The 26,758-nt window shown below is 30.3% G+C and overlaps 1 protein-coding gene across 2 annotated transcripts in view; it reads left to right on the forward strand.

Moving 5' to 3' along the window:
* The window catches only part of LOC142321539 (protein VAC14 homolog), a 71,994-nt gene extending 47,685 nt beyond the window's left edge, over positions 1 to 24,309 (forward strand). For both annotated transcript variants that reach the window (XM_075359701.1, XM_075359702.1), the window contains 6 exons: positions 6,192 to 6,312; positions 8,435 to 8,609; positions 14,023 to 14,141; positions 16,448 to 16,527; positions 19,739 to 19,892; positions 23,919 to 24,309. In XM_075359701.1, coding sequence (XP_075215816.1) covers positions 6,192 to 6,312; positions 8,435 to 8,609; positions 14,023 to 14,141; positions 16,448 to 16,527; positions 19,739 to 19,892; positions 23,919 to 24,084 — 815 coding nt within the window. In that variant the 3' untranslated portion in view covers positions 24,085 to 24,309. The remainder of the gene's footprint in view (positions 1 to 6,191; positions 6,313 to 8,434; positions 8,610 to 14,022; positions 14,142 to 16,447; positions 16,528 to 19,738; positions 19,893 to 23,918) is intronic.
* Positions 24,310 to 26,758: the final 2,449 nt, after the last annotated feature.

Consider the following 26,758-nt stretch of genomic DNA (forward strand, 5'->3'; position numbering starts at 1 on the left):
TTTTAGTTCCTGGTGAAATGAGGCACACTGAAATTTTTAAGGCATTATATGTGGGTTAAACTTGATGGTTACTATGTTTTTATACCTGAAAATCAAATAAAACAGGTCCCAGAACTGTATCTCCTGTATTTTTCATGTTATTCAACATAAAACAGAAAAAATTGGAGACAAAAAACATATTTTTTTAGGTTTGAAGTGCAGTAACTTTGATACCTGAAAATCGATAAAACAGGTCCCAGAACTGTATCTCCTGTATTTTTCATGATATAAGTAACACCTTACGGTGGTTCTGGAGACTAAACAGAAAAAGAAAGTGCTACTTTGTCACTAATTTAATGATATCTTCGTGTTTCATTATGAGGGCAGAGGGCACCAGCATTGAGAATGCAAGCAATCAGTTCATTATGTGTATCTACCTTTTGCTTCTCTACCTCATATTTCATCCATCTCCATAAACAGTAATTTAAAAGAGTAAGGTCTGGTGATCTTGGTGGCCAGTTTACCAGCTCTTTTTGTCCAGTCCATTTACCAGTAAATCTTTCATCTAATAATTGTCTTGCTACATTCATGAAATGTGTTGCTTTATGAAGTTGATAAAGTACATTTCAGTTTGTTTTGCCTGTGAGAAATTTTCAAGTATTCTTAAAAAAGTTTTGTTTAAAAATTTCAGATAATTTCTTCCCATGCATGATACATTATGTTAGTATGAAAGGGCCAATTAATTGGTTGTCAATCATGCCATACCAAACATTCACTGAAAATTGTTGCTGAAAATTTTATTCAAATGTAGCATGTAGGTTTTCTTCAGATCATCAATGTGAATTCCATGTGTTGTTATCCCATTATGGGTAAAAATAGATTTATCTGAAAATACTGTGAATGGGAATTAAATTGTAATTATTGTTAACCTGTTGACAAAACTGCAATCATTTGGCATGTAGGCACCAAGCTGGAGGTATTAAACGTTATGAACATGATAAGGATGCAGTCTGTAAGCATGAAATGTCCTTCATACTGTATTTTTGTTGAATGTTGAGTTGTGAATATTTCACGTGCTCATTGTAGGTCTAAGCTGCACCACCTGAATAATGTTTACCCTTTCATCAGCATATACTGGTTGATGTTCAGATGAAACATGAATACCAGGAAGTATACCATTCTCACAGAAATTATTAAAAATTCTTTAAATACTTTAAGTACTAAAAACATGTTTTTAATTTTCATAAATTCATAACGGTTTTCTTAAGTTTTGTTCTGTTTTGTTTTTAATAATAAAAGTTGATTTTTTTTGTTTTTCATGGGCTTAATATATAAATATTCTCAAAATTAAATTATCTACATGTTTTAATAATAAAATTTACTCGTTTAACAAACTCATATTAGTCATTTAACAAAGTTATTGTATTTCATACCTAAAAAAACAAGTTTTTCTTCACTAAATATTCCTGTTTTATCTCAGATATCATGAATACTACAGGAGATACAGTTCTGCGACCTATTTTATTCAATTTCTCAGGTTAAAAAACATAAGAAACATTCAAATTTACCCCTTCATAAAAAATGTTTAATCTCAATTATATTCTCACTATTGGCAGTTATTGATCAGTTTGGTACCAAATAAAACGACTAATAGAATGAAGATATTATTGTTATTATTAAGTTAATGTAAATATGATGTATGTGCTTTTCATAATAACAACAATGTTAACATAAATTTGACTACTGTTCCGGAGTAAGTAACCTTTCATACACTAGGTCCTGTTTCAAATTCCAGTCAGATTTGGTATTTTTCACATGTTACAAAAATGAATCTCTCATAAACAGCTGTAATTGGGTGGTTAGCCTGTAGTTGCTAAAGAAAAGGAAACACAAAAATCTACTCTAACTAAAATGAAAAACAGTGCAATGTAACTAACTCCTCTGTCAACATTTATATTATTTACTACCTTCCTTAATACACATAACTTAACAGTTCTATTCTCTTCCATTTGAAATCAATATAACTTTTTCATAAAAATAATATTATTTTACCATTTTTCCTGAATTTTCTTTAGTAAAAAGTACAGTACAGTAAAGTATAGTAAAGTTCTATTTCTAATGCTGAAATCAAAATTCATGTTTTCTTAGGAAGCTTTTCTTATTCCTAAAATAGGTTTCTAGGAAGGTATACTCCATATACCTTATCTACAATTACTTTTTTTTGCTTGAATTTTACATAACCTGCTACATTTTTAAATCTTGTAAATGTATTTAAAATGTGCCTTAAATATTACAAGAAACATAATCATATCATTTCTAACAAAAAAAAAAACATAATTTGGAATGTTTTTCAGATTGCCTAGATTATTTCAAGAAAAATCGATGTACATTTTCCAGAGAATCAGCTTTTATATTATCCCACACTTGAGCTCATATGTTACCACTGATCTACAAGCTGTGTAACATCTTTTCTTAGCTGAGAATGGCGCAATATTAAAAGTGTTTCCTCACACTATTAAAAACAAATTTTTCTGTCAGCGATCACTCTTTATTATGACTGTGTGAGTGTGTGAGTAATCCCTAAATATTTGGAATTATGATTACTTTACTTACCTCTCCTTTAAAATCTTCCATTAAGACACAATTTAAAATTATTAATAATTTTTTTGAAGCACTGAAGGTTCAGTAGCAACCAATTCAAGATTATAATAATAATATTGATATCATCTATCTGTGCACCCTAACCAATTGCATTATGTAAATGGGGGGTTTCCAACCATTTAGCTTCCCTGGGCCACATTGGTAGAAGATATGATCATCATTTTTCCTAGAAACAGGATTCCATGGAGTTCATGTAATTGTAGGAACAAAGTTCCTAACAGTATCAATAATACAATACATAAAAATAAGTTGTTTTAGGCTATACATAGAATACACAAGGTACCAACATGAAATTAGCGGAACATATGACATTGTTGGTGAGACACTAATGCTTCGATGTTTGGTTTGAAGAAAGTGGTTGCAATTTTCAGTGAGTTCTAAAGGTGCTCATTAGAGCAATGTCAAAACCCATAAAACTGTTTGTCTTAATTTGAGACTGCCAAAGTTTCAATTTAATTTTGAACATTGTTGTGGTTTGAAACATTTTATTGATCAGTTTGTTTTCACCTTGAAGATTCATGTTTAACTTATTTAAATGACCGGTCAAGCCTACTAAAAATGCCAAATTCTGTAAACTAGTTTTATTCGTCAAATTCTGGCACAAATTGTGTTTTGATCTCTTAAATGGGTTTTATTTATAGTCTCTTTTCAGTGTTTTACCTTGACTTAACCATCTTACTTCCAAAAAGTAAATGATGTCCCCCCATAGTCAGCATCCATAAATTTAAGAAATTCCTGAAATTGGTGATGATTCAATCCCTTAGCTGTTGTGAAATTTAAAGCCTTGACAACAGATTGCTTGACCGTCATCCATCTTTAAAGCTTTTGCACTTTAACTTGTGAACAGTTTGTGTTGTGATGAAAATTTACCCATCACAAATAACACTAATATAACAACTGACTTACTCATAAGAAAAAAACACGTAATCCTGGTGTGATTACTATACCTAGATACTATACTATACAATATCATTTGCTATACAATACTATACCATATGTCATATATTATAACTAGATGTGATAATGTGGTAGTATATAAACTAGATGTTATCTTAAACCTTATATGAATCAGCTAGGAACCTCATGTAATCATATAAAATTAAATGTTTATGAACATTTTCTATCAACTTGTCTAAAAATGAAGACTTTTTTTAAAACTAAGTAAAATCCTTTAATAACATAATTTTAAAGGGTATTGAAAAACAAAAATTTTTATTAAAATACTTCAGGCTATGACAACCCTAACCAAAATGATAGGCATTTAATATTTTTTACAGCTGGTTCCAAATTAGCTTACATTCTTCCTAAGTAATGTTTCACAGAAAAGCAGATCATTTTGAAGTAGGACTATTTATTAAATTTTATGTTTTTAATGTTTTGTTGTTGAACAGTTATGTAAGAGTTACTGTAAACCGTTTTTGAAAAGAGTTATGGAAAACATCAAATGATTATCATTTTTCTTAGGGTGGTTGTAGTGTGAAGGATTTTTTTACACAAAATTGTTGTTTTTCAGTTCTCCTTAAAATGATGTGTCCTAACCCTCCCCATCCCATTTAAAATTTTTGATTTCCCTTTTGGCGCTTAGGACAGGGTAGTCTTATATTGAAAAATAGATTGTTTCAAGGTTATACCATTTGTTAAGTTTCATTTTTCTGTGTTAAACTGTTGATAAATTATTTAAGAGTTGCCATTCTTTGTTATACCTGTATTAGCCATATACTGTAAGTAATTACTGGTCCTTCTTCCACCGTTACAGCAATTACAGTGCTGTAATTAGAGCTCTGAATATGCAAGTTACATTTTCTCATTTGTTGACTTTTGATAGACTCCATTGCAAGTACAGCAATGTTTGTTTACAGTTGATTAAACATCATTTAAAATGGTCAAGTAGGAGAATATTGCTTGTGAAATAAGGGCAGTTATCTAATTTTTAAACATGTGAAATGTCAAACCAGGTGATATGCATTGGCAAATTAGTGAAGTTTATAGGGAGAAACTGTGAGTAATGGAATGGTTAGAAAGTGGGTGCTGCAGTTCAATGAGGGACGCAGTAAGTGCAAAGGACAAGCAAAGAAGTAGGCACTCTTCCATCATGAGTAACAAATTGGTTACATATGTGGATGAAAAAATTAAAGAAAATCAATTAGTTTACAATTTCTTCGGTATATATTGAGTTTCCTGAAATTTCAGAAACAGTTTTGCATGAAATCATAACATAAAACCTAGGCTATCACAAACTGTGCTCTCCGTTGGGTGCTGAAAATATATACAGAGGTTCACAAATTCATCTGATTAGACTCTGCTCAGCCAAGTAGAGACCTGGTTCTCTCACATCATCGCAGAATTTAAACAACAGTCTATGGAGTGGTGACACACAACATCTCTGAAAAACCAGAAGTTTTTAAAACCAACATTTAAATACAAAAAATGATGAGCATGTTCCTCTGGAATAAGAAAGAATTTTTTTGGTAACATCTTACTGAGAGGTAAGACTATGAATCTTTCACTTTATTGTGATGCTTTTAAAAAATTGTGCTTAGCAATCCATCCGTAATAAGAGGAGAGGCATGCTCAGTCATGGAATATTGTTGCCTCGTGACAATGCTTGTTCACATGTTCCGGTTGAAAGTCAAAGTCTGATATTACAATTTGGCTGGGAACAATTGAAGCACTCACCACCTTATAGTACTAACTTGACACCAAATGACTTCCACTTGTTTCTCCATATCAAGCAATCCCTTGCTGGTCAGCTCTTTCATGATGTCAACATGTAAAATGCTGTACAATAACATTGGTAGCACAATTCTTTGAAGAAGAAATGAAGAACTGATTACAAGATATGAAAAGTGCCTTAATAATGGTGGAAATTTTATAGGAAAGTATTTTAAGGTATGCTCTTTCATGTAACAATAAAATTATTTCTGTTGAAAATTACATCCATTTTTTAATAACAAAATTGTTTATATACAGCAATATATATATATATATATTGCTGTTACTTTTTTGTTTTACATTTTTTGGCTCAGGTACCTCAAATTATTGAAAAGTGCAGTAAGTTTGATATCAACTTTTTACCTTTTTCTAAACTCTTGTTTTTTATAGTGTTCTATCCATAATTGGCCAGAAATTAATAAAACTGTTCAAATAGAATTGTAAAGTGTCGATAATTGTGTAAAAATCTACTATAATGAGAGGTTTTTGTTAATTTTAGTATGCTAGCTATTCTTAAGTTATTTTTCAGCTGAGTGAATAAATATTATATCAGTAAAAATTATAAATCTTTATTTGTTGCCTTCAGTTTTCTTTTATTTCTGTTATTACATGAAGCCCAGTTTGTGAATTTCATTATCACAAAATTTATTTATTAAAAAAGTTCTGTAAGAATAAATATTTTTTGAAATAAATTTTGTGAAAATCAAAAAACATACTTTGTTTACATTTTCTTTTTGTTATTATGGATTTTCACCAAGTAAAGACTTCATCTGTTGATTATTATTAAATGATTGTTTATTTTTATTGTAAATATCTTTAAACAGGATTAATTTTTTCAGGATCATTAGTGCAGAGTACTGGGGGAAACAATTCTTATTATCGAAAATTCATAATAAGTCTTTTGAATCAGTTCAGTTGTAATCGTACCTTGTTGGAAGAAAGAGGTTCATTTATCATCAGGTGATTTTTTATAATATGTAGATGTACCTGTGTATTTTTTATGTGCTTAAAGGCTGGGTTGATCAGTTATCAGGATTAATCCAGTTTAAAAATTAACACAGCAACAAAAATATAGTAAAAACCAGCATGTATAAATTGGTAAGTTTTGGCAGATGTGCTAGGTGAATAGTTACACAGGTAGGATAGCCAATTTTTTTTCTCATAGGTGATAGATAAAAATGAATGAATTATCCATCATCATAACATATGAGAGGAAAAGAAATTGGCAAGAAAATTTATTTTCCCATCGAGAAAAAAACAAAGCTAGACAAAATTTTTTGGAGGTTAATACTTCTCCATGAATTATTTTAATAACAATTGATGATAATAATTAGTTGTTTTTTTTTTAAGTTACTTGAAAATTGGCTCAAATATAAACAAGATTATTTGTTTATATAAATTTTATTAACAACATTATCAAAGTATATATTACCTGTCCAATGTTGAATGTTGTTATTCTTGACTGTAATGCACTTATTTCACCGTTGTGGGAGTTATTTAATTCAGTTTTTCAAAAAAAAATTTCTGTTGCTTTTCAAACCAGCTTTCATACTTTAAGTTACTTTATCATTATTGGTTTTTTAATTACAAAAAATTTACTTAGTTATCCAACTAAGTGACAATTGGATGTAGTCAATCAGGGCTGCGTGATAAAAGAAGTTTTGTATTTGATTTAATTGATTCTTTTCATTGTTAGAGCAGCATAATTCATTATGAGGGAATTTTTTTTAGTATCTTTTCTTTGCACATTACAGTTGAATTTATTAGGGAATCTTAAACTAAATAAATTTTTAATTAATCTAAATAAATCCTAAATTTATATGAGAGAGATTTTAGAAATATTTGTCATAAATTAAATTTGTTAACAAAAAATTTGGTTCAAAAAAGTACTGAATAATAAGCTATGTATTTTTATCACCGTCTTTCCAGATATTGTGATTTTAGATAAATATTGTGCTTATCTTTAATAATAATTTAGAATCAATTATTCTTCTTGTATTGCATAAATTATGACTCAAACTTACCTTCAATTAGTTGATGCTAGTAAACATTTATTTTGTTTTGAATTATTTGAATAGTGTGATGTACTTCTCCATTATTTTCAATTCTGTGCTAAATCTTATTTTATGATTAAATTAACTTTCTCTATATGCCTTAATGCAGACTAACCAACATTCTTCTTTTTGTGAAATTGTTCTAGAAATGTTTTCCTTCTCCAGTTTGTCTTAATGCTTCTTCACCTCTAATTTATTGTTTTATTCTCTAATACATAATTTCGAAGGCGTGTATTCTTTGAAATTTCTCTATTTGCATTTTCTTACTACCATACTGCACTGCTTTATATAGGTATTTTAAAGAATTTCTTTGTAGTGCCTAAATCTGTTTGTTCCCAGCAATTTTTTTTCTGAATGGAAAACTCTTAGGTTTGTGCCAATATTTTTTGATGTCTTTCTTATTTGTTCTATTACTTGTAATAATTCTATTTACATAACAAAATTATATTAACTTCTGATTTTTTATGTTCTATTCTAATAACAATTTTTGATGAATAACTTTTTAACTTCTTGTTATATTCTCTTTTCTAACAATGAGTTCATATAAAATATCAATATCATTAGTAAGCATTTACATTTTTATTTTCCCCCCTAAAGTGTTATTCCATTTTAAAAATTTCTTTTAGTTCTTTATTACTCTTTTCTTTTACAGATTAATAAATGAATCTTGTCTCATTTCTTTCTATACAGTAAGGTGTCTTTCTTCATTTTCATATTTTTTTTTAATTTTTGAAATATTATTCCTCCCACAAAGAAAAAAAAACTGGTGGTGCAGGAAGGAGGAGTCTGCATTATACATATGTTATATTAGTTGGTACAAAGCTTGTTATATTTTGTTAAGGTCTGCACATGGTGTTTTTAAACTTTAGCTGTTAAATGAGTAATCTATTATTGTGTTTAATTATACTTTTCCTAAAGTCTTAAATGATTTATTTTATCTAATTCTTTTTTAAAATTATGTTTTATATATATACTTTTAAAATTTAATTTTCTTTGTAAATTATAAATTAATACAATCAAATATACAGGCACCTGTGCGTAATTCTTAATTCAGAACACATCTATTGTATGCTGGCGGAGATACTTTTGGTTGAAGAAAATCTGAAATTTACTAGTACTATGGTTGAAGTACTTAATACTATACTTCTTACTTCATCTGAGCTTTTTGAACTTCGTACTAAACTTAAGGAATTTAACACTGAGGTAAGTAAGTTCTATTAATTAGATCCTTGTTATTATATTTTTATATTATATGTATTAGAGTCTTATTTTATGTTCTTTATAAATGTGGTGAGAGTCATATTATCTATTTATTTATTTTTTTTTGTAATTTTAAGCAAATTTGAATAAATCTGTTACAAAGATATCATAAGAAATCAAACAAAAATAATGCAAAAACCAACAAAGATTGATATTTTGTAATTTACTTGCAATCAAAGTTTCAGCTATAAAGGTTACTGATTGAGAGAAGTGTATTTAATTCTTGATCATAATTTTAAACGAATAAATTCATCAGAGCTAATTGGTATTTCAAAAAGATCATAAATATTGGAATGAGGCTGTATAATTTTTATATACATGTGTAAATTTTACATTACTCTACTTGTCAGCTGAGCTGGCAACTGTGTATTCTACTTGTAGCAATTGAAGTAATCTTATTAAGCACTTCTGTTATCTAGTGTTTATTCCTTTGTGATGTGTTAGCTGTGTTGTTTACCAAGGATAAACGTACGTTTGTTACAGACTGCTTACTTTCCATATAATTTTTTTTAAATATGAGGGATAATTTCCATTGTAATTTTGAATAAGTAAGCAAATTTGAATAAATCTGTTACAAAGATATCATAAGAAATCAAACAAAAATAATGCAAAAACCAACAAAGATTGATATTTTGTAATTTACTTGCAATCAAAGTTTCAGCTATAAAGGTTACTGATTGAGAGAAGTGTATTTAATTCTTGATCATAATTTTAAACGAATAAATTCATCAGAGCTAATTGGTATTTCAAAAAGATCATAAATATTGGAATGAGGCTGTATAATTTTTATATACATGTGTAAATTTTACATTACTCTACTTGTCAGCTGAGCTGGCAACTGTGTATTCTACTTGTAGCAATTGAAGTAATCTTATTAAGCACTTCTGTTATCTAGTGTTTATTCCTTTGTGATGTGTTAGCTGTGTTGTTTACCAAGGATAAACGTACGTTTGTTACAGACTGCTTACTTTCCATATAATTTTTTTTAAATATGAGGGATAATTTCCATTGTAATTTTCCCAGTGTGTAGTTTCCTATAAGTTGATGATATCATGTTTGATAGATAAGTTTATGGGACAAGTTGATCTAGACTGATCATTACTTTTAACTGTAAACCTTTATTAGGATATGAAAGAACATTTGACTCACTTGTCAAAAAATTATCTCAGAATTTAACCTGAATACTTACATGAACAGTAAAATACCCAAATCTGGAGTGGAGGTAATCCTGTTGCTTTTCATAAACTATTGTTATAAAATATAAATTAGATGTTTTGTGTTCAATCTCTTCCTGCTGTGTAATCAGTTATTTATTTTATCATAAAACCGTAAACATTGAAGTTTATTTTAACTTATTGCAACTGTATAGTTAATTGAACTGTCAATGAAAAGAAATGAAATGTTTTAGTAAGATGGCGTATGTTATCCTGCTAATGAAAGGATAGCAATTCTGCAAGAATTATTTTGTTATAGCTTGACCTCAAAAGATTTTTATTACCACAAAGTTGTGGTAATTTTCATTAATTAACTGTGTGCAGTTTAATAACTACTAATAATAATGTAATGATGAGTGATGATTCTCTGAGAGAATGGTGGAGGAAATTTAGGGAAGGGTGCAGAACGAAAAAGGAAGACTTATATGGAATACATTACATTGTAATTGATAAACTCATTGAGTAAATTAAACATACTGCTTATGATGAACACCACTTCACAATTACTGAACTTAAAATTTTTCTCAAATCTCAAGGTCACTATTTATGGAGTTGTTACAGGCAGATTGGATTTTGGTAAATACTGTGTTAGCATGACGGGTTTTGAATCAACTTACAGATGCCTACAAAATGAAAAAAAAATGGAAGCAGCACTGATTTTTCTTTAGTGATACCATAATAAGGGAAGTCTATTACTTGACAGTATTGATACTGAGGACAATTTATGGATTCGGTTCATCATTAAGACAAAAGAATAGTCCAAACAGTGGATGCACACACTTGTCAAACAAGCCCAAAAAATTTAGACATCAATTCAAAAAAAAAAATATGCCTACAATGTTTGGAATCGTAAAGTGATTTTATTGGCAGATTTATGAAACCGAGTACAATAATAACTCCAGACACGTTTGTTGTGAAACATGGTCAGAGCTTAGAAAAGCAGTACTGAATAAGCGATGAGGGATGTTAAGAAAGGGACTCTTTTTTGCATGACAATGCACAGCCTCACACATCTGCTAATTTTCATCTGTTCAAAAAACTGAAGAATTGACTGGCTACTCAGTACTTCAAAAATGATAAACTAGGTCATGTTATAATGATTGGATGAGTACTTTGGCTATTCTGTGAAGAGGGAAGTGACAAGCTGGTGTCACAATATGACAAATTGAATTTGGGCAGAAACTATTTTGATAACTAATAAAGTAAATATGTCACTTTTGTATATAGTAAACTTTTTTCAATTTATTTTGTTTATTTTTATTACTTATTTTGTTTATTTTTTTACATAGGTTAATTTATAAATAACCCTTGTATATATAATTTTTAATAAACAAAAATTAACAAGAAGTAGCAAAAAAGGTATTCTTACTGTTTCAGTCATATTAACTTACAATTTTTTATTGTTTTCTTAAATGAGAAGTGTCAGGGTAGGGATTATTTTCAAGTATTATCCAATGGTATTATTTTTTTTTTAAAAAGGAACGTTTTGTTTAAAAACCCAACATTTTGTCTTCATTGCCAAAGTATTTAATATATTATACTCATATATCTTAGAATGGAATGTCCAAATCCAGTATTGAATTTGGCCAAATTTTTAATAAATTTTTATTATTTTAAAAAGTAAATTTTGAACTCGTTTATTTTTATTTAAATAAATACTTGTAAATGTAATACAATTTTTAATAATTATTTTGAGGATAAGAAATTTTGTTATCTTTTCTGTACTGCTCTAGGTAGAATGCTATTTTTCTTGCACTGTCACTCACTTCAGGAAATAAACCTGATGAATCAACCAATCAATGTAAAAATGAAAATATATATTCTATATTAGTAGTTATGTATGCTAAACTGTGAGCAACATTGGATTATTGCAGTTTTGAATAGAAAACCAGATGTAAAAGTGATAAGCTTATTTTCTGGATCGAGTGAAGTGAGAAACATCCTATATAAATTAGCTTTGATTTTTACAATTTTCACACACTGCAGATAATTTAAATAAAATATAGTATGGTTGCATTAACACATTATTTACTATATTAATTTCTAATTATTTAATTCACTAGCGTAAATAGTGTGTTTTATATAAGAATGAACCTGTGATATAATAAATGGAAAAAATGCTTAAAAATTTGTTAAATTCTCCTTCCTGTTGGATAGCACTGTGTCCTCTCAATGGACTTATCTTGCCACAGATATGCACATGATTTCATATGTTTTCAGTTTTGTACAAAAAAATTAGCATTATATTTTGCTGATTCTTTTTAATAACAATAATTTTTGCTTGACATAATGTAAAAGTAATCTGAAAATAATTAAACAATAAGATTAAATATAAACAATAAAATTGAATTTTTTCTAAGAATAATTTGTTTAGGAAATTTAAAACTGTTTTTCTAATGTGGAAAGAAAGGAAGATCATTAACTAAAAAAGATCATAAAATTAAAAATAAAATCAGTGATATTATTAAAAAAAAATATATATAGGACTATCAAAATTGGAAAGCTGAAATAATTATCAGTTTCACAGAAACAGATTTAAAAAAAAAATATTTTGACAAAAGATTGGTAATTACTGTGATAGTTACTCATAAAAAAATTAATTAATTATAAACTGATTAATTATACTTTATTAATAAATGTCAAAAAGTAAATTAAATATACAAAAAGAAGCTTAAATTTTTAAAATGTATTGAAATTTTAAAAAAAGTAAGTGTGAAACCGAAGTGTAATCTTTGTATGATAAAACAAGAACAAATGAAGTGTGATGAAAAATAACAAGAATATTTTAATCCTCTTTGCTGTGTCTTTCCAACTGAGTTCATCTTTTTCCTTCACAATGGCAGTAGCTCTGCCTATAATGTATATTAATATTTTCAGCCATATGAGATGTATAGTCAAATAATTAGGACTTCATTTATTACAAGGAATGCTTTATTTTGTTTGAAAAAATGGAAAAAAGTTTGCATTAAATTATGTGGTTAAAATGGAATTAAGTGAGTGAATTGTGAAGATGTTAGAGATGGCATTTGGCAAGGATGTTATTTTCACACCAAGGATTCATGAGTGGTACATATTATTTCAAAAAAGCTGTGATTATGATGTAACACAACAACTAATGAAAATATTGACAAAACAAAGGACATGGTGATAAATAATCACAAAATATCCAAGTAGTAGCAATTGTACAAACTAGTTGCGGCAAAATTTATTCCAAAACTTTTGAATTTTCAGTAAAAGCAGCATCACAAAACATTTCATCACTTATTTTGAGAATCTTCTCATAATAGGTGATGAAATGTGGGTGTACGGTTATGATATTGAAATGAAGGTCCAGTCAATCTAATGGAAGATTCTTGAAGAACCAAGAGGGAAAAAAGTATACCAAGTTTGATTGAATGTTAAGATTCTCCTTACTGTTACATTGGCATCATCCATTATGAATGAATACTTACCTCTAGGACAGTCACAAAACAGTATTATTTATCAGTTTTATGCTGTTTATGTGAGGTAGTCCTAATGAAAACGACACAAATATGACCAAACAGTTCTTGGATTTTGCACCATGATAACATACTAGCTCATACTTTATTATTAATTTGTAATTATTTGAACATAACACCATACTGATATTTAGCCTCTGTTTTCTGTAGACATAGCACCCTGTGACTTTTCCTTGTTCCCAAATTTTATTTAAAATATTTTGTTCCCATTAATTAAGAGAAAATTAAAAGGATAGTGTTTGCAAGATAGATGAAATAAATTTAAAAAATGCTGTGAACTTAAGGCTATTCCAAAAATGCTTTACACAGATATTTTAAGTATTGGAAAAATGCTGTCATTAATGTGTTCCATCTCTGAAATTTACTTTGAAGGGCACAATATCAATCTCAAAGAATAAATACATTTTTTTGATAAAATTAAAATTCTTTTTACTTATTGCACCTCATACTTGACTCATAGCAAAATTGCTATTGTCTTATATGAAAATTTGTGTAATCACATTCTTCTATCAATCTTGCAAAACATTTGTTTTGGAATTAGTGTGTTAGTGGTAACCTTTTAAATTGTTAATATTTTAGTTCATTTTTCTACTTTAATGTTATGAATTCCTATTAGACTGTTTTGTTTGTTTTTTTTTTTAGGAAAGTTGGAAGCTGTTCTTGTGTCTTTATAATTCATGGTGTCATAACCCAGTTGCCACAATCGCATTATGCCTTCTAACCCAGAATTATACACATGTTTGTGAGCTTATTCGTGTATTGTATCCTTCACTAAATTTTATATTTATTATAATCAGTATTAATGTTATTTTGAATTCCTTTTGTTCTTTTAATAAGCTGTTGTGTCACAAGAATAAAAAAATCTGATGTGGATACTACATGACTTCCTTGTACGCCTATTAAATTACATATACACATCTTTTTACAATCAGAGGTTAATAATTATTAATAAATCATTATATTTAAATTTAAAAAAAAGTTAAAAAAATATATGTATAAATCGGATTCGAACTGATGTGCCTCCCCCTTTTAAGATCCAAATATTTCATTAATTAAAATTTTATTTCGTTATAACTCTGGAACCAATGGAAATAAGTACCACTTACGATACATCGTTGAAAAGCTCTCAGTGAAGGCTTATTACTGCAGTTAAGAAATGTTTTGGGATTTTGGGCTTTTTTGGACACTTTTGAATCAGTCGATGCGATCAACAAGGGAGCTACACAACTAGATGTTAGTCCTAAATCCAAAATTTTAACATCCTACGGCTAATCGTTTTTGAGTTATGAGAGATACATGTGTATCTCTCTCTGTATATGACCAAAAAAAATGTCTATTGACATTTGAGATGTACATAAAAATCATTCATTTGTAGCTCTTTATTTTTTTTATTTATGATTAATTCAGTACACAAGTTCTATGGTTGGTCTACAGCAATAAAAATAAGATGTAGATTTTCTTTCTGATAGTTTTCTAGTATCATATTCTGAGACCAGAAATATTCCAAAAACTGTAATTTTTTTAAATTTTATTGAAAAATTATAGTTCCTTAAAAGCAAAAAATTGCTATCCAAAATAAGCCTTTTTTAGTTAAAAAAAACTTAATTCAATTCTCTTACCTTTGCCGCTGATAAACTGTTGTGCTCTGAATATTCTGGTAGAAGAACAAACAGTTCCTAAATTTTTTAGTCTCCCTTTATTATTTTTCTTCATTTCAAGTTCTTTGTATATTTCAGATTCATCTTGACTGTATTTGAAAAATATGGAAAATGGCATATCATGTTGAAAATGAAAGCTTAATATTTTGAATGAGTTTATTTTATTATCTTGGATATGTTATTTTTGGTATACCATGTGGATCTTCAGGATCTTAATATCCTTAAAGTCACTCAGTTTCATTTCATAGTCCTGAAAAGCTTTTTCAGTAATGTCAAAGTCTTTTTCCTACTCATTATTATTATATCTTTTATGACCATATAGGATCACTTTAGTCAGTCCATTATCCAATTCTCTTCAATGGGACTGTTTGGGTCTTGCGATCCTCTGACTTCATTAGTTATACTTTTATTTATTATATTTACATACATATAAATATAATATTATTTCTTGGGGTTCCTTCAAAAAATCAGAACAGAGTTTCAACTTACAAAAATTGAATGTTAAATCATTGGTGCCCATAAATATGATTCATGTGGATAGGTATTCAGTAAATAAAAAATTTTAATGTTTGCAAACCTTTAACTAACACAGGTAATTTATTCCTAAAAATAATAATTTCCATTTCTATCTAACTGGGAGAAACAGAATTTTTTTATGTAATGGAAACAATACTTCAGCTTTTAATGATTCTGTTGCCACTTTTTGTAAATTATAAAGTTATTTAAAGGAACTTCTTTTGTTTAAAAATAAAATTAATTTAAATAAAAATACTTTATTTAAAGTAAAATAAAAAGATTTTAATTTACTCTGTTGTTGAGTTTTTATGTAATTTTGAAAACCATGAAATTTCTCCATCTGCATTTAATATATAAAGTAATTTTCAAAAAACCTAAATATTTAAAAAAAAAATTAAAAGTGTTTTTGAATACTTTAAAAAATATATACCCATTATATTTGTTTTTAGGCTTGCTCAAATAAATTTCATCAATACTTCATGGCGGAATTTGTAATTTCCTAAAACTGAAGAAGTTCAAACAAGAATATTTGATAAAGAAGCCTGTGCGTACAGCTGCTGATTTTTGGGATAAAGGGTGTCTTGCTTGTCAAATTCAGTTATCACAGAACTACTGTGAAAGCCAATTTGTATTGTGAAATGTTAAAAAATCTTAGAAGAGTTTTAAAAGACAAACAATGTGGGTTGCTGTCCAGTGGGATTTTGTTTTTATATGACAATGTCCACCATCCGTGCACGGCAAATTAGACAGTGAGGTAATAAAAAACTTACTTTAAAAACACACCTCGTATTTGAAACTCAACCAACTGTTCTAGAATGATTAAATATTGTAAATTAGAAATGATTTAATATTGTATATTTTAAAAAAATTCTTTTTCTTAACTTTTAAATCAGTGGTAGTATGGAAATAACTGTTGAGCTGCTGACAGAAATTGATAAATTAATTCAGCTTATAGAATCTCCTATATTTGCATGTAAGTTAAAATAATTTCAATTACATTATCTTATAGTTATAGATGCTGATCCATGGGGTAGGGGTTTTAAAATTGTTACCAACAAGTTAGGGAAGAGATTACCTGCCTTAACAGACGATAAGATCCATCGTGTTGTTAAGGAATTATTTCCTCAGCAAGCGGATCCTATTCGGGAAGAGATTGTGGATAATAACTTTGAACTTCTTGACGCTAGAGAGCTATTAATGGCGGTGAAAAGACTGAAGCTACATAAGGGACTCGGGCCTGATGGCATTCCAGCCGAGATAATCAGAATATTAGCAGAGAGGATGCCTGCAGAGCTTCTTAATACCATGAATAAGACCCTGAGAGATGGTTGTATTCCAATGCAATGGAAAGAGTCCAGGTTGGCCCTTATCAAGAAACCGGGAACCAATGACTTACAAGTAGCATATAGACCTATATGCATGATCAATAACATCTGCAAACTCCTAGAGAGATTGTTGGAATTGCGGCTGAAAAATGCGATTGAAGAACATGGTGGCCTTTCTAACGCACAATTTGGTTTCCGTAAGGGCCGTTCTACGGTGGGTGCTGTTAAGACAGTTATGCGTCTGGTGGACGAAGCGGCATCGGGTACTTGGCGCACCAGGAAGATACCAATTGTGATATTGCTTGATGTGAGCAATGTTTTTAATTCGCTGAAATGGGATGCGATCCTACAAGCGTTGAGAGATAAGGATTTTCCTGGATACCTAAGAAGAATTATCCAGAATTACCTGCAGGATAGGTTTATTGTTTGTCACCAGGGTAGATCCTGCTTCCGCTTCAAAGTCACGTGTGGAGTGCCTCAAGGCTCTGTCTTGGGGCCACTCCTTTGGAATCTGGTCTATGACGGAATTCTCGGGCTGAGTTATCCTCTGGGTGTTTTCCCAGTAGCTTTTGCTGACGACCTGGCCTTGGTTGTTACTGGAAAAACTGAAGTAGAGGTATCGGAGAAGGCAAACGTAGCGATACGAATGGCAGAAGACTGGATGTCCACTAAAGGCTTAAAACTTTCGCATGGTAAAACAAAATACGTAGTCATGACAGGTCGTAGGAGAATATCTGACATCCTAATCCGAGTAGGGGGTAATCTTGTCCAGCAACAGACTTCAGCCAAATATTTAGGGATCTGGCTTGACAAGAGGAGGAGTTTTACGGCACACGTGAATGAAATACGTAAACGAGCTGAATGCACGGTCAAAAATCTTAGCAGATTACTCGGTAATATGACAGGATCCAGAACTGCGAAGCGTAAGATTTACGCTCACATAGTTAATTCCATCTTACTTTACGGTATACAAGTTTGGGAAAGAGCTCTGCGTGCCGACAAGAACAGAAGAGCCCTTGAAGGAATTCAACGGCGCATGGGCTTAAGAGTGATATGCGCATATTCTTCAGTCTCCACCGAGGCAGTACTCGTAATTGCAGGAGTTCCTCCGCTTAAACAACTGGCGGAGATGCGAGTGAGTGTAGCATGTGGACAACCTTCTAAAGAAGCATATGAAGAGATGCTGCGTAATTGGCAACATCGTTGGGATGTAGCCAACACGGGACGACGGATACATCGTTTGATACCTTTGATTCGACCATGGATAGAAAGGAAGTTCGGGTACATAAATTACTGGATAACGCAATTTTTTACAGGGCATGGGTCGTTCAGGTCCTATTTATGTGCAAGACTAAGGGTAGATAACAACAACTGTCCTTACTGTGGGGCATATTATTCCCCTGAACATGTAGTATTTGAATGTAACCGTTGGACTGAAAGCAGGCAATCCTGTGTAAGACGTATAGGGCCATTATCTACGGAGAATGTGGTGGATAAAATGCTACTTAACGAGGATAACTTTAATGTGATCTCGTCGTTTATAACCGCAGTTATAAAGAAGAAAGATGAGGAAGCTCGTCAAGAAGAAACCGCTCGCTGATGACGGCTTGTCGTAGGTGGAATTTCCGTTTGTCAATATTTGAGAGAATGGGCAATATTGAGATACAGCTTTGAGTGTGGTTTACACACCAAAAAAAAAAAAAAAAAATTTATAAAATATGTATAAAAATGTATTAATATACTGAAAACTTACAAGAGGAAATTGTTTGTTGTTGAGGGGAAGCTGATGATGGAGCTTTGGTTTGTAGGTTTTATCGGATAAGTGGTGAAGGAACTTATAGATTCTTAAACTTTGTGTTTCTTATATTATAAGTTTATAAAAATTTGTTAAAAGATACTGAAAACTGTCATAAGGTAACTGTTTGTTGTTGACGGGTAATTTAAGGTGGTGCTCTTGCTCAATTGTGATGACGGACAGCCGAAGGTGGAGTTCATGCTCGTTCGTGCTTGTGTGGATGGGCAGAGAGGTGAAGAAACCTGAGGACTCCGTGGCTTAAGTTTTAAACTAATTGGTTGGGTTGGTATGATATCATATAAAAAAAAAAGAGAGAGGTTAAAGAATAGGGGTGACTGTTGATGGGGGTGTAGCCGGGGTTGTTGAGGGTGTAGCTGAGAGAACAAGGGTGGTGGACTCTCAGTAATCAGTGTATGATGAATATCTATAAGAGAAATAAAAGAGCTAACCGGTGAACTGACCTGCCGTGCCGGCAGGCGGGGAGGCGAGCTAGAGTAAAGGACACTCCTCTGGCGCGAGTCAAACTTGAGTGTAGATCCGTTCCAGAGGAGTAGGTGGGAATATAAAAAAAAAAACATTATCTTATAGTGATCAAATTTCTTTTTTGATTCTATCACAAAAATACTTAAATAAAAATAATCTGAATTTATATAATATGTTAAGTTTTATTTGTGATATATGGCTCAGTGAAAAAGGCAGTAGGAGAAACTTCACCCTTCAGGAAACTTGACATGGGATGCTTGTTGTTCCTGGTGATTGATTTATCACTTTTGGGTGTGACTGATGCAGCATGTCAGATCACTTCCATTTACTAAATTAAATGCAGCTTTTAACAAAAATAATATTTAATACGGATATTTTGTGTTAATATAAAGTTAAAAATTGTGAACTGTATACCTAACATTATTATTTCTTGTTTTATGTAATCAAAGTACTTATGTATATTGCCAAAAGATTCATGATACCATCCTTGCTCAGTAGTCTACAAAAATTATTTTTAATGTTTAACAATAATTTAATTTATATTTTATTTTTTTTAATATTATTATTATTATATTTTACAGATTTAAGACTTGAGTTACTGGAAGTTCCTCATAATGGTCCTCTAGTAAGAGCATTATATGGTTTATTAATGCTTTTACCACAGGCAGAAGCATTCCATACATTAAGAAATCGCCTTGATTGTATTCCAAAGTTACAACTGCATTCTAGTAATAAGTAAGTTATATGTTCTTTTCTATAATTTTATTATTATTAGGGTTAAGCAATTAAAAAAAAAAAATTACCCAATGTCTTGAGAGGTCCTCCAGGGTCTGAAACATCCCTGGAATTCTCCTAGTTCTTTCTCAAGTTGTAAACCATTCTTCTTGAGGATGATTAAAGAATTTTGTATGTTGCGTTTAGTAGTGAGATTCTCCTGTAGTAGTTAGAACACTTTTTTGTCTAGAGAGTGGATGGGGGTGTCGTCCAGTGTTCTGGTAGTTCTTTGATCCAGATGTTGACAAGCTGTTGATGAAAGTCAATTTTTGCTGGTCTTTCTGCATGTTTCCAGATCTCTACAAAGGTCTGATGTACTCCCGCCATATTGCAATTCTTAGATTTCTTCAAAGAATTGATAGACTTCTTCATCTATTATCTCTTGATAGACTTCTTTTGTTGTGGGAGGGTTGATGTTTTCTGGTGGTGTTGTTATTGGGGTGTTGGTGTTGAAGTTTAGGAATTCTGTCGATTCTTTGCAGGAGTTTATTGAAACATTTAGCTAGCATCTCAGCATTATTTTTACTGTTATAAGCCAGATTATGGTTTTCATCCTTCATTAATAGGGTTGGGGGTACATATTTTTAGAGTTGTTTTTTGAAGGTTTTGTTAAATTGTTATTCTATTGATTTCAGTGTGTCTTTTTATTCTCCTTAGGATTTGGGTGGTTTCTTTTCTTTGTTTCACTAGATTTTGGTAGGATGTTTCTGATTTTTGGGAATGGCATAATATTTGCCAAGCTTGATGTCTCTTCTCCAATGTGTTTTGTTGCATTCGCTGCTCCACCATTGATGCATTTTATGGGATTTTATTGGGGCCAATTCTGCAATTTGTTGACTAGGTCTTTGAGTTAATCCATGATTGTTATTTTTTCAGTTGCTTTTTGGTAATTTTCATTCTTGATTAGTTGAGTAAGGTTATTTCTTTTAGTTTCAAGGGTTTGGTTTTGCTGCTTCTTTTGGGTAATGAATTTAATTTTAATTTTGACTATGTAGGTGATCTGAGCCTGTGTGTACTCCTCGGAGGACTTTTACATTGTAGATCTGTTTGTGGTGGTGTTGTCCATGAAGACATGATCTAGCTGCTATTCTCCCGTAGTAGTTGAATTGTTTTCAGGTTTTGTGTTTTTGAGGTTTCCCTTGAAATATGTAGATTTTTTTTTGCTGAGAACAATGAGTCTCTGTTTTCATTTGTTTTCTTTTAGGCAGGCAATTTTCCGATGATGTTTTGCTATCTTCCTCCTCTACCTAGTTGAGCATTGAAGTCTCCAATTAGTTCTTTAATGTGATTTTTGGGGGTGTTATTTATAGTCTGGTTGACTAAGTCCCAAAACCTTTCTGTTTCTGTATGGTCTTTTGGAGATTTGCATTTATTATTAGTGGAGGCATGGCCATTTATTATGGTATAGATCTTATTAAATGCTTTTAGGGTGATTTTGAGATTTTTGGGGATTATGACTTGAATTCTTGTATGAAGTTTTGTTATTTTGAGGGTGAACCAAAAAGCCTGTTCTAAACTGTGGGACACTTTTCATCACTATCTTCTCAGGTAAGGCATACCTTTGTAGAGCCTATATCCTAGAGATTAATGGCATCTTGATCAGTGTTTGTTATTTTCTGCAATCTCATAATGAGATTTTTGTGTTGGTCCATTAGGTCAATTACTATTTTTAGTTTACCAGTCTACATGAATAAGTTTGCATTGTGTGTGGAAATGTTGGTGACTTGCTTCGATTTGGTTTTGGATTTTGTATTGGTCTTGTTCGTGTGTGCAGTGTTAGGGCATTCTTCTTCTTCTGATCACATGTTATCTTCTAAGTGGTAGCTCACCATATCTGAGTGCTGCCTTCTCTGAACTCTGGTGCTGTTTGGTTCAGCCAGTGGAGTATTCCTTTTAAAAGACCTTTCATGGTTGACTGTCAAGGGGTCACCTGTGGTAGGACTAAGTCCTGAGTTACAACTCTAGATGTTGGTAGTGGTTGATAGTACTTGATGATAGATGAAGTTTGTTTAAATTCAGTTCACCGGACAAATCTTTCCTATTTTTTCCAGGTGTATCCAGGCGCATCTTGTGGAGGCTCAATTTGACTTTTGTTAAAGTTGTTATTTTGGAGAAAAGTTAAAAAGTCCAGTCCTAAACATTATGTCCTCTGTGATACATATGTACTGTGTAACTTTTAACAATAATATATAAAGGAAAGCATTTTAACCAGGTCAACAAACCTGATTTTGTATGTCAGGGTTTTTTCAGATCTAGATGTTTCATGTACCCATCTAACAAAAAAAGGTCACAATTTTAGCACTGAAAAATTATGAAATGATGTATATATGTATGTATATTTTTGCCTAATTTTTACTTCCTATCTCCAGTTGGGATTGTCCAACTTGGATGAAATTTCTGTATATAGGACATTGATTGTATTTAATTTTGTTTTCAGTAGGTTGAGGGAACAGGTTAATACAGACCTCATGGGTCCTGAATCTCAAAATTTTAACAAAGGGTTGGTAAAGTTTTTCACATAGTTTAATGCCCCTGGCAGCTATGATGTTTTCTGACGTGTTTGATCTTATTCAAATTTCCATAAAAATGTTGGGAGCAAAATATTATTTTTTTATTTTTTATCATGATTCACATAGGAGTTGATTCATAGGGCCAAATGTTGTTAAAAATGGATAAATATACTAGTTTGGGATATGCTTGCTGTGTGTTTTTGTTTCACGATTTGCAACTGTAAGTTGCAAATACAACACTGAGTTCAACATAATTTTTCATAGAGAGTATGGTAGAGAACCTCCTAGTAGGCATAAAACTTACTCAAACTTTGTTGAGTGAGGTTGTTCTTCTTCCAAACAGAAAGGCTAATTCTTCTTCCAGGAGGAAACTGTAAATAGTATTGTTTAACTGGAAACGGCTTCAAAATTTTCTAATTTTGCAGTTAGACAATGATGACCAAGATGGATGCCATTACTATCAGCAAGATGGGACACCACCTCACTACCACCTAGAAGTCAGAGATTTTCTTCTTACTTGATTCCCATCTCGGTGAACTGGTGTTGAAGGTCCAATTGCATGGCCTCCTTACTCCCCAGATTTGACCCGCTAGATTTTTCTTGTAGGGTTTCATTAAAGATCGGGTTTATGTATCACCTTCGCTTGCCAATCTTGTTGAGCTAAGACTTCAAATTAACACACCAACTGCAGAGGAAATACCTAACCTGTTGGCTACAGTCTGGAGTGAAATCGAGTTCAGATGGGGTGTATGTTGCATTACAAATGGAAGCCTATCGAACCAAAGTGAATATTGGGTGATAAACTTGATGCATTTTTCAATGAAATGAATCAGCTGAATTTTTAAGTTATCTAAATAAATTTTTATACACTTTTAAATTTTTGAAGTTTTTTTGAATCATCTGTTATAAAAATTTCCATATTTGTTGGCTGAAATAGGTCACTTGTTTAAAAAATTTACATGATTTTATTTTAAAGCTGAAATTTTCCTCCTAATCAGTAGTCTGCTGGGAAATTTATGCAGCTCTTTGTTAGTGTTTACCATTCCATATACACATAAATGTTACCATAGTGTTTATCATATATATACACAACACTAGCATATATACAGATTCCTTGCCTTTATATTTCTTGCAAATGGCTTTTTCATATGGAGTAGACTTTTTTGAAAGTCGATTCATATTTCAAATTAAAAAATTAATACAATTTTAAAAATAACTGCAATAACAAAAAATTATAATGCTTTTGTCAGTTTTTTAAGGTGGCACTAATCAACAACTTAGATATCTTTTATTTGGTTAATTTCAGATAACTTAGTAACCTTTTAATTTTGAAAAGTTAAAATTTTAAAGAAGAATTTGAAAAATTATTATTTTATACCAATCAAATTTTTTTAAGTTATAACTTCATGTTCAATTGCAGTTTTTTGATTTAATCATTTCTGTATGTTACTAAAGATAATTAGTGTAATTTTTACAGCCAAAATGCCGCTGTAAGGAGAGAAGATTTTCGAATCAAGAAAAGCAAAATAAATTTTGATAACTTAGTTCAACATTTTATCACTGTTCAAGAAAAGCATCGACAACATAAACTTGTATCAAGGAAAGATGAACTTTTTGAGAAAGGTGTAAAAAATATTGATTAGTTGAATAGTACTGTAACAAAAAAGGCTATTTGTTTTTCTTATATTATTGTATTGATTTTGTATATTGATTTATAATTTTAATTTGTATAATTTGTAAAATATTTTTAACCTTTGTGTATTATTATAATTTTTTAATTTATATTTGTAACAGATTAATCAACATGATGTGATATGTCTGGTTTTTGTAACATAGTACTAACAGATATAAATTAGCTTTATTTATTATTATTCTTTTATTTATTACGTACGTAGAATAAGAAAACACATACTATGAATTTTGATATTAAAATTTGTAGTGTGGATTTAAAAAAAAGACAAAATACAGTTGTTTAATTTTATTAATATTTAATATTTAAAATTTTTAATGGTGTTATTTTCTGAAAAAAGTATATCAGTTCTTTGTTTTACTTTTATCTATACTTATGGTTCTATGATTTAAGTATAAATGTATAAACTCTGAAAAACATTTTAAATGCTTAGATATAGGAAAAATTCAGATTGATTTAAAATTGGGAAAACTATTTTGGGTTAATGCAATATTAAACAATATTACTTCTTTCTATTGAAATTTAATATAAGAATTTACTTACGTAAAAAAATTCATTCATTTTTATTAATTTTTTAAAAGAGTTTTTGAAGTTTATTTTTAAAAAAAATTAAGCTGATTTATCTGATTTTTAAATGTTTCAGTTGTGTTTATTCTGTTTTCTAACATAACACTTTTGAATTAAGCAGTTATAAAAAAAAATATTGTAACAAGTGCAGCTACTTAAAAGCAGTATTAATGATTAAAATTTTAACTGTTTTGAATGAAAGGTTTTTATCAGTTGATGTTTTATGTACGCGCTTATGTTAATTACAATGACCTCAATCAATATAAAGGACCTCTGTCTCTTACTCTTTTTGTTTATAAATTATTTTTTTTTAAATATTGTACTCTTCATTTTTACTCTCTTCATAGATGATGCAGGTCTATGTACGTGTCAGAAGGTACAGACTGTATATCGAAATTTAATAATTCCACATTAATAGTTTAAAAAATCATTCATTGGATTGATTATAACTGTCTAACTTTAAATATAGAAAAAATTATTGATTTACTTATTTTGCAACAAGATCAAAAGATGCTGTTTCACTTTGAAGCATCTAAATCAATTGCTAAACTTGGCATCCTTGTTTACTATTTATTATGCTTATAAATATTCTCTGAAATATAATTTCCTTGTTGACAATTTTGAAGTTGAAATGAATTTTCAGGGTATAAAGATAGGTTATACAAATGTTTTTTGTGGTGGTAAATTTGATTCATGTAAATTGATTATAATAAATTAAAAATTCTGACATTTTCATTGATAAATCTATGTTTCCACTTCTTTTTATAAAAGAAATAAAGTTATTCAATCTTAAAAAATATATAATTGTACCTAAAGAGATAATACATTTTATTCTGAGTTTTTTTTAATACAGTATATATTAAGTTAACCCTTAGCGCTTGTAAGGGTAATTTAAGAATTGTCCTCAGGTCGGATGGCCAGCACTGCTGGCCATGGCTGTCTCCCCGTCAGCTCGACCTCCATGTCACACTCTTCACTTCTCCTTGTTCAGCATCTGTTTTTCTGTTTATCAGCTGAAAGTGTGATTAGGTCTTTGTTTTTAAAAATTAAAAGCCAAAAGTAGGTTGTAATTTTTTTATAACTTTGGAAACTGAAGGATGACGCTGTGTGTTTTTACTTTTTAACTGTAATAATAATAAACAATAACAACTAATGAAAAAAAAGTTAAAAAATTTACTGTACTGACTGTATTTTTATTGCAATTTTTTAATAAATTAAAATTTTTAAATCTTTCTTAGTGTGTTGTTTTTCAAAACATAGTCCAGCACAAAGGCTCGGTTTGGATTCACAGGTTTTCCAATAGAACTTGCTTCTTTTTTGGGCTCCTATTCCACTTCAGTCACTACACAGTATTTGGTTTTCCTTACCAAAAAACCAAAGACTGTGCTGTGTGTTTAGTGTCAGTCTTTGATTTTCCTTATTGGAAAACCAAAGACTAATAACGTTTTCTGATCTACGGAGTACATGATATGCAGTTTGCCATTTAAGCATTCCTCTTCTATAACACCAGACAGTCTCCAGGTTTTATTGACATTTTTACTTCTCCTACTAATTGTTTGACAAGCTGCTTTCTAAATTTTTTCTGTCTATTTTTCAATTTTTTTTTGTTTTTCCTTGTTAAACTGTAAAAATAGATTAACAATTGCACATTCCAACAACCAAAATAAAACTTTCTCCACCATTTATAGATTTTCAAATGAACGCATAAGATGATATATAATGGTCTGCAAATCCACTCTACCCATTGACCACAGTTTTGCATATCACAGTTGGTTTTATTACATTCTCTGTGTCCCCTTTTCTTTATTCATCTCATGGTTTGGATTGAGGCATCATACAGAGTTGTAAGCATAGTGACATCATTATTATCTCTCCAAAGTACTAAGGATAATTTGTCATTTTTTTCAAAAAGTCTTAATTTCACCTTTCTTCAGCTTTATTGTTGAGACTTACATTTTTTTTTATCATTTTCAAATTTTGTGCTGCTTTTTCCTTCCTTCTTGGTTTTACTTGATGGGATAATCCTTTTCACATAATAGTCCTGGTAATGTGAACTTTCT

Source organism: Lycorma delicatula, chromosome 3 (genome assembly GCF_047948215.1).
Source record: "Lycorma delicatula isolate Av1 chromosome 3, ASM4794821v1, whole genome shotgun sequence".
Classification (NCBI taxonomy): domain Eukaryota; kingdom Metazoa; phylum Arthropoda; class Insecta; order Hemiptera; family Fulgoridae; genus Lycorma; species Lycorma delicatula.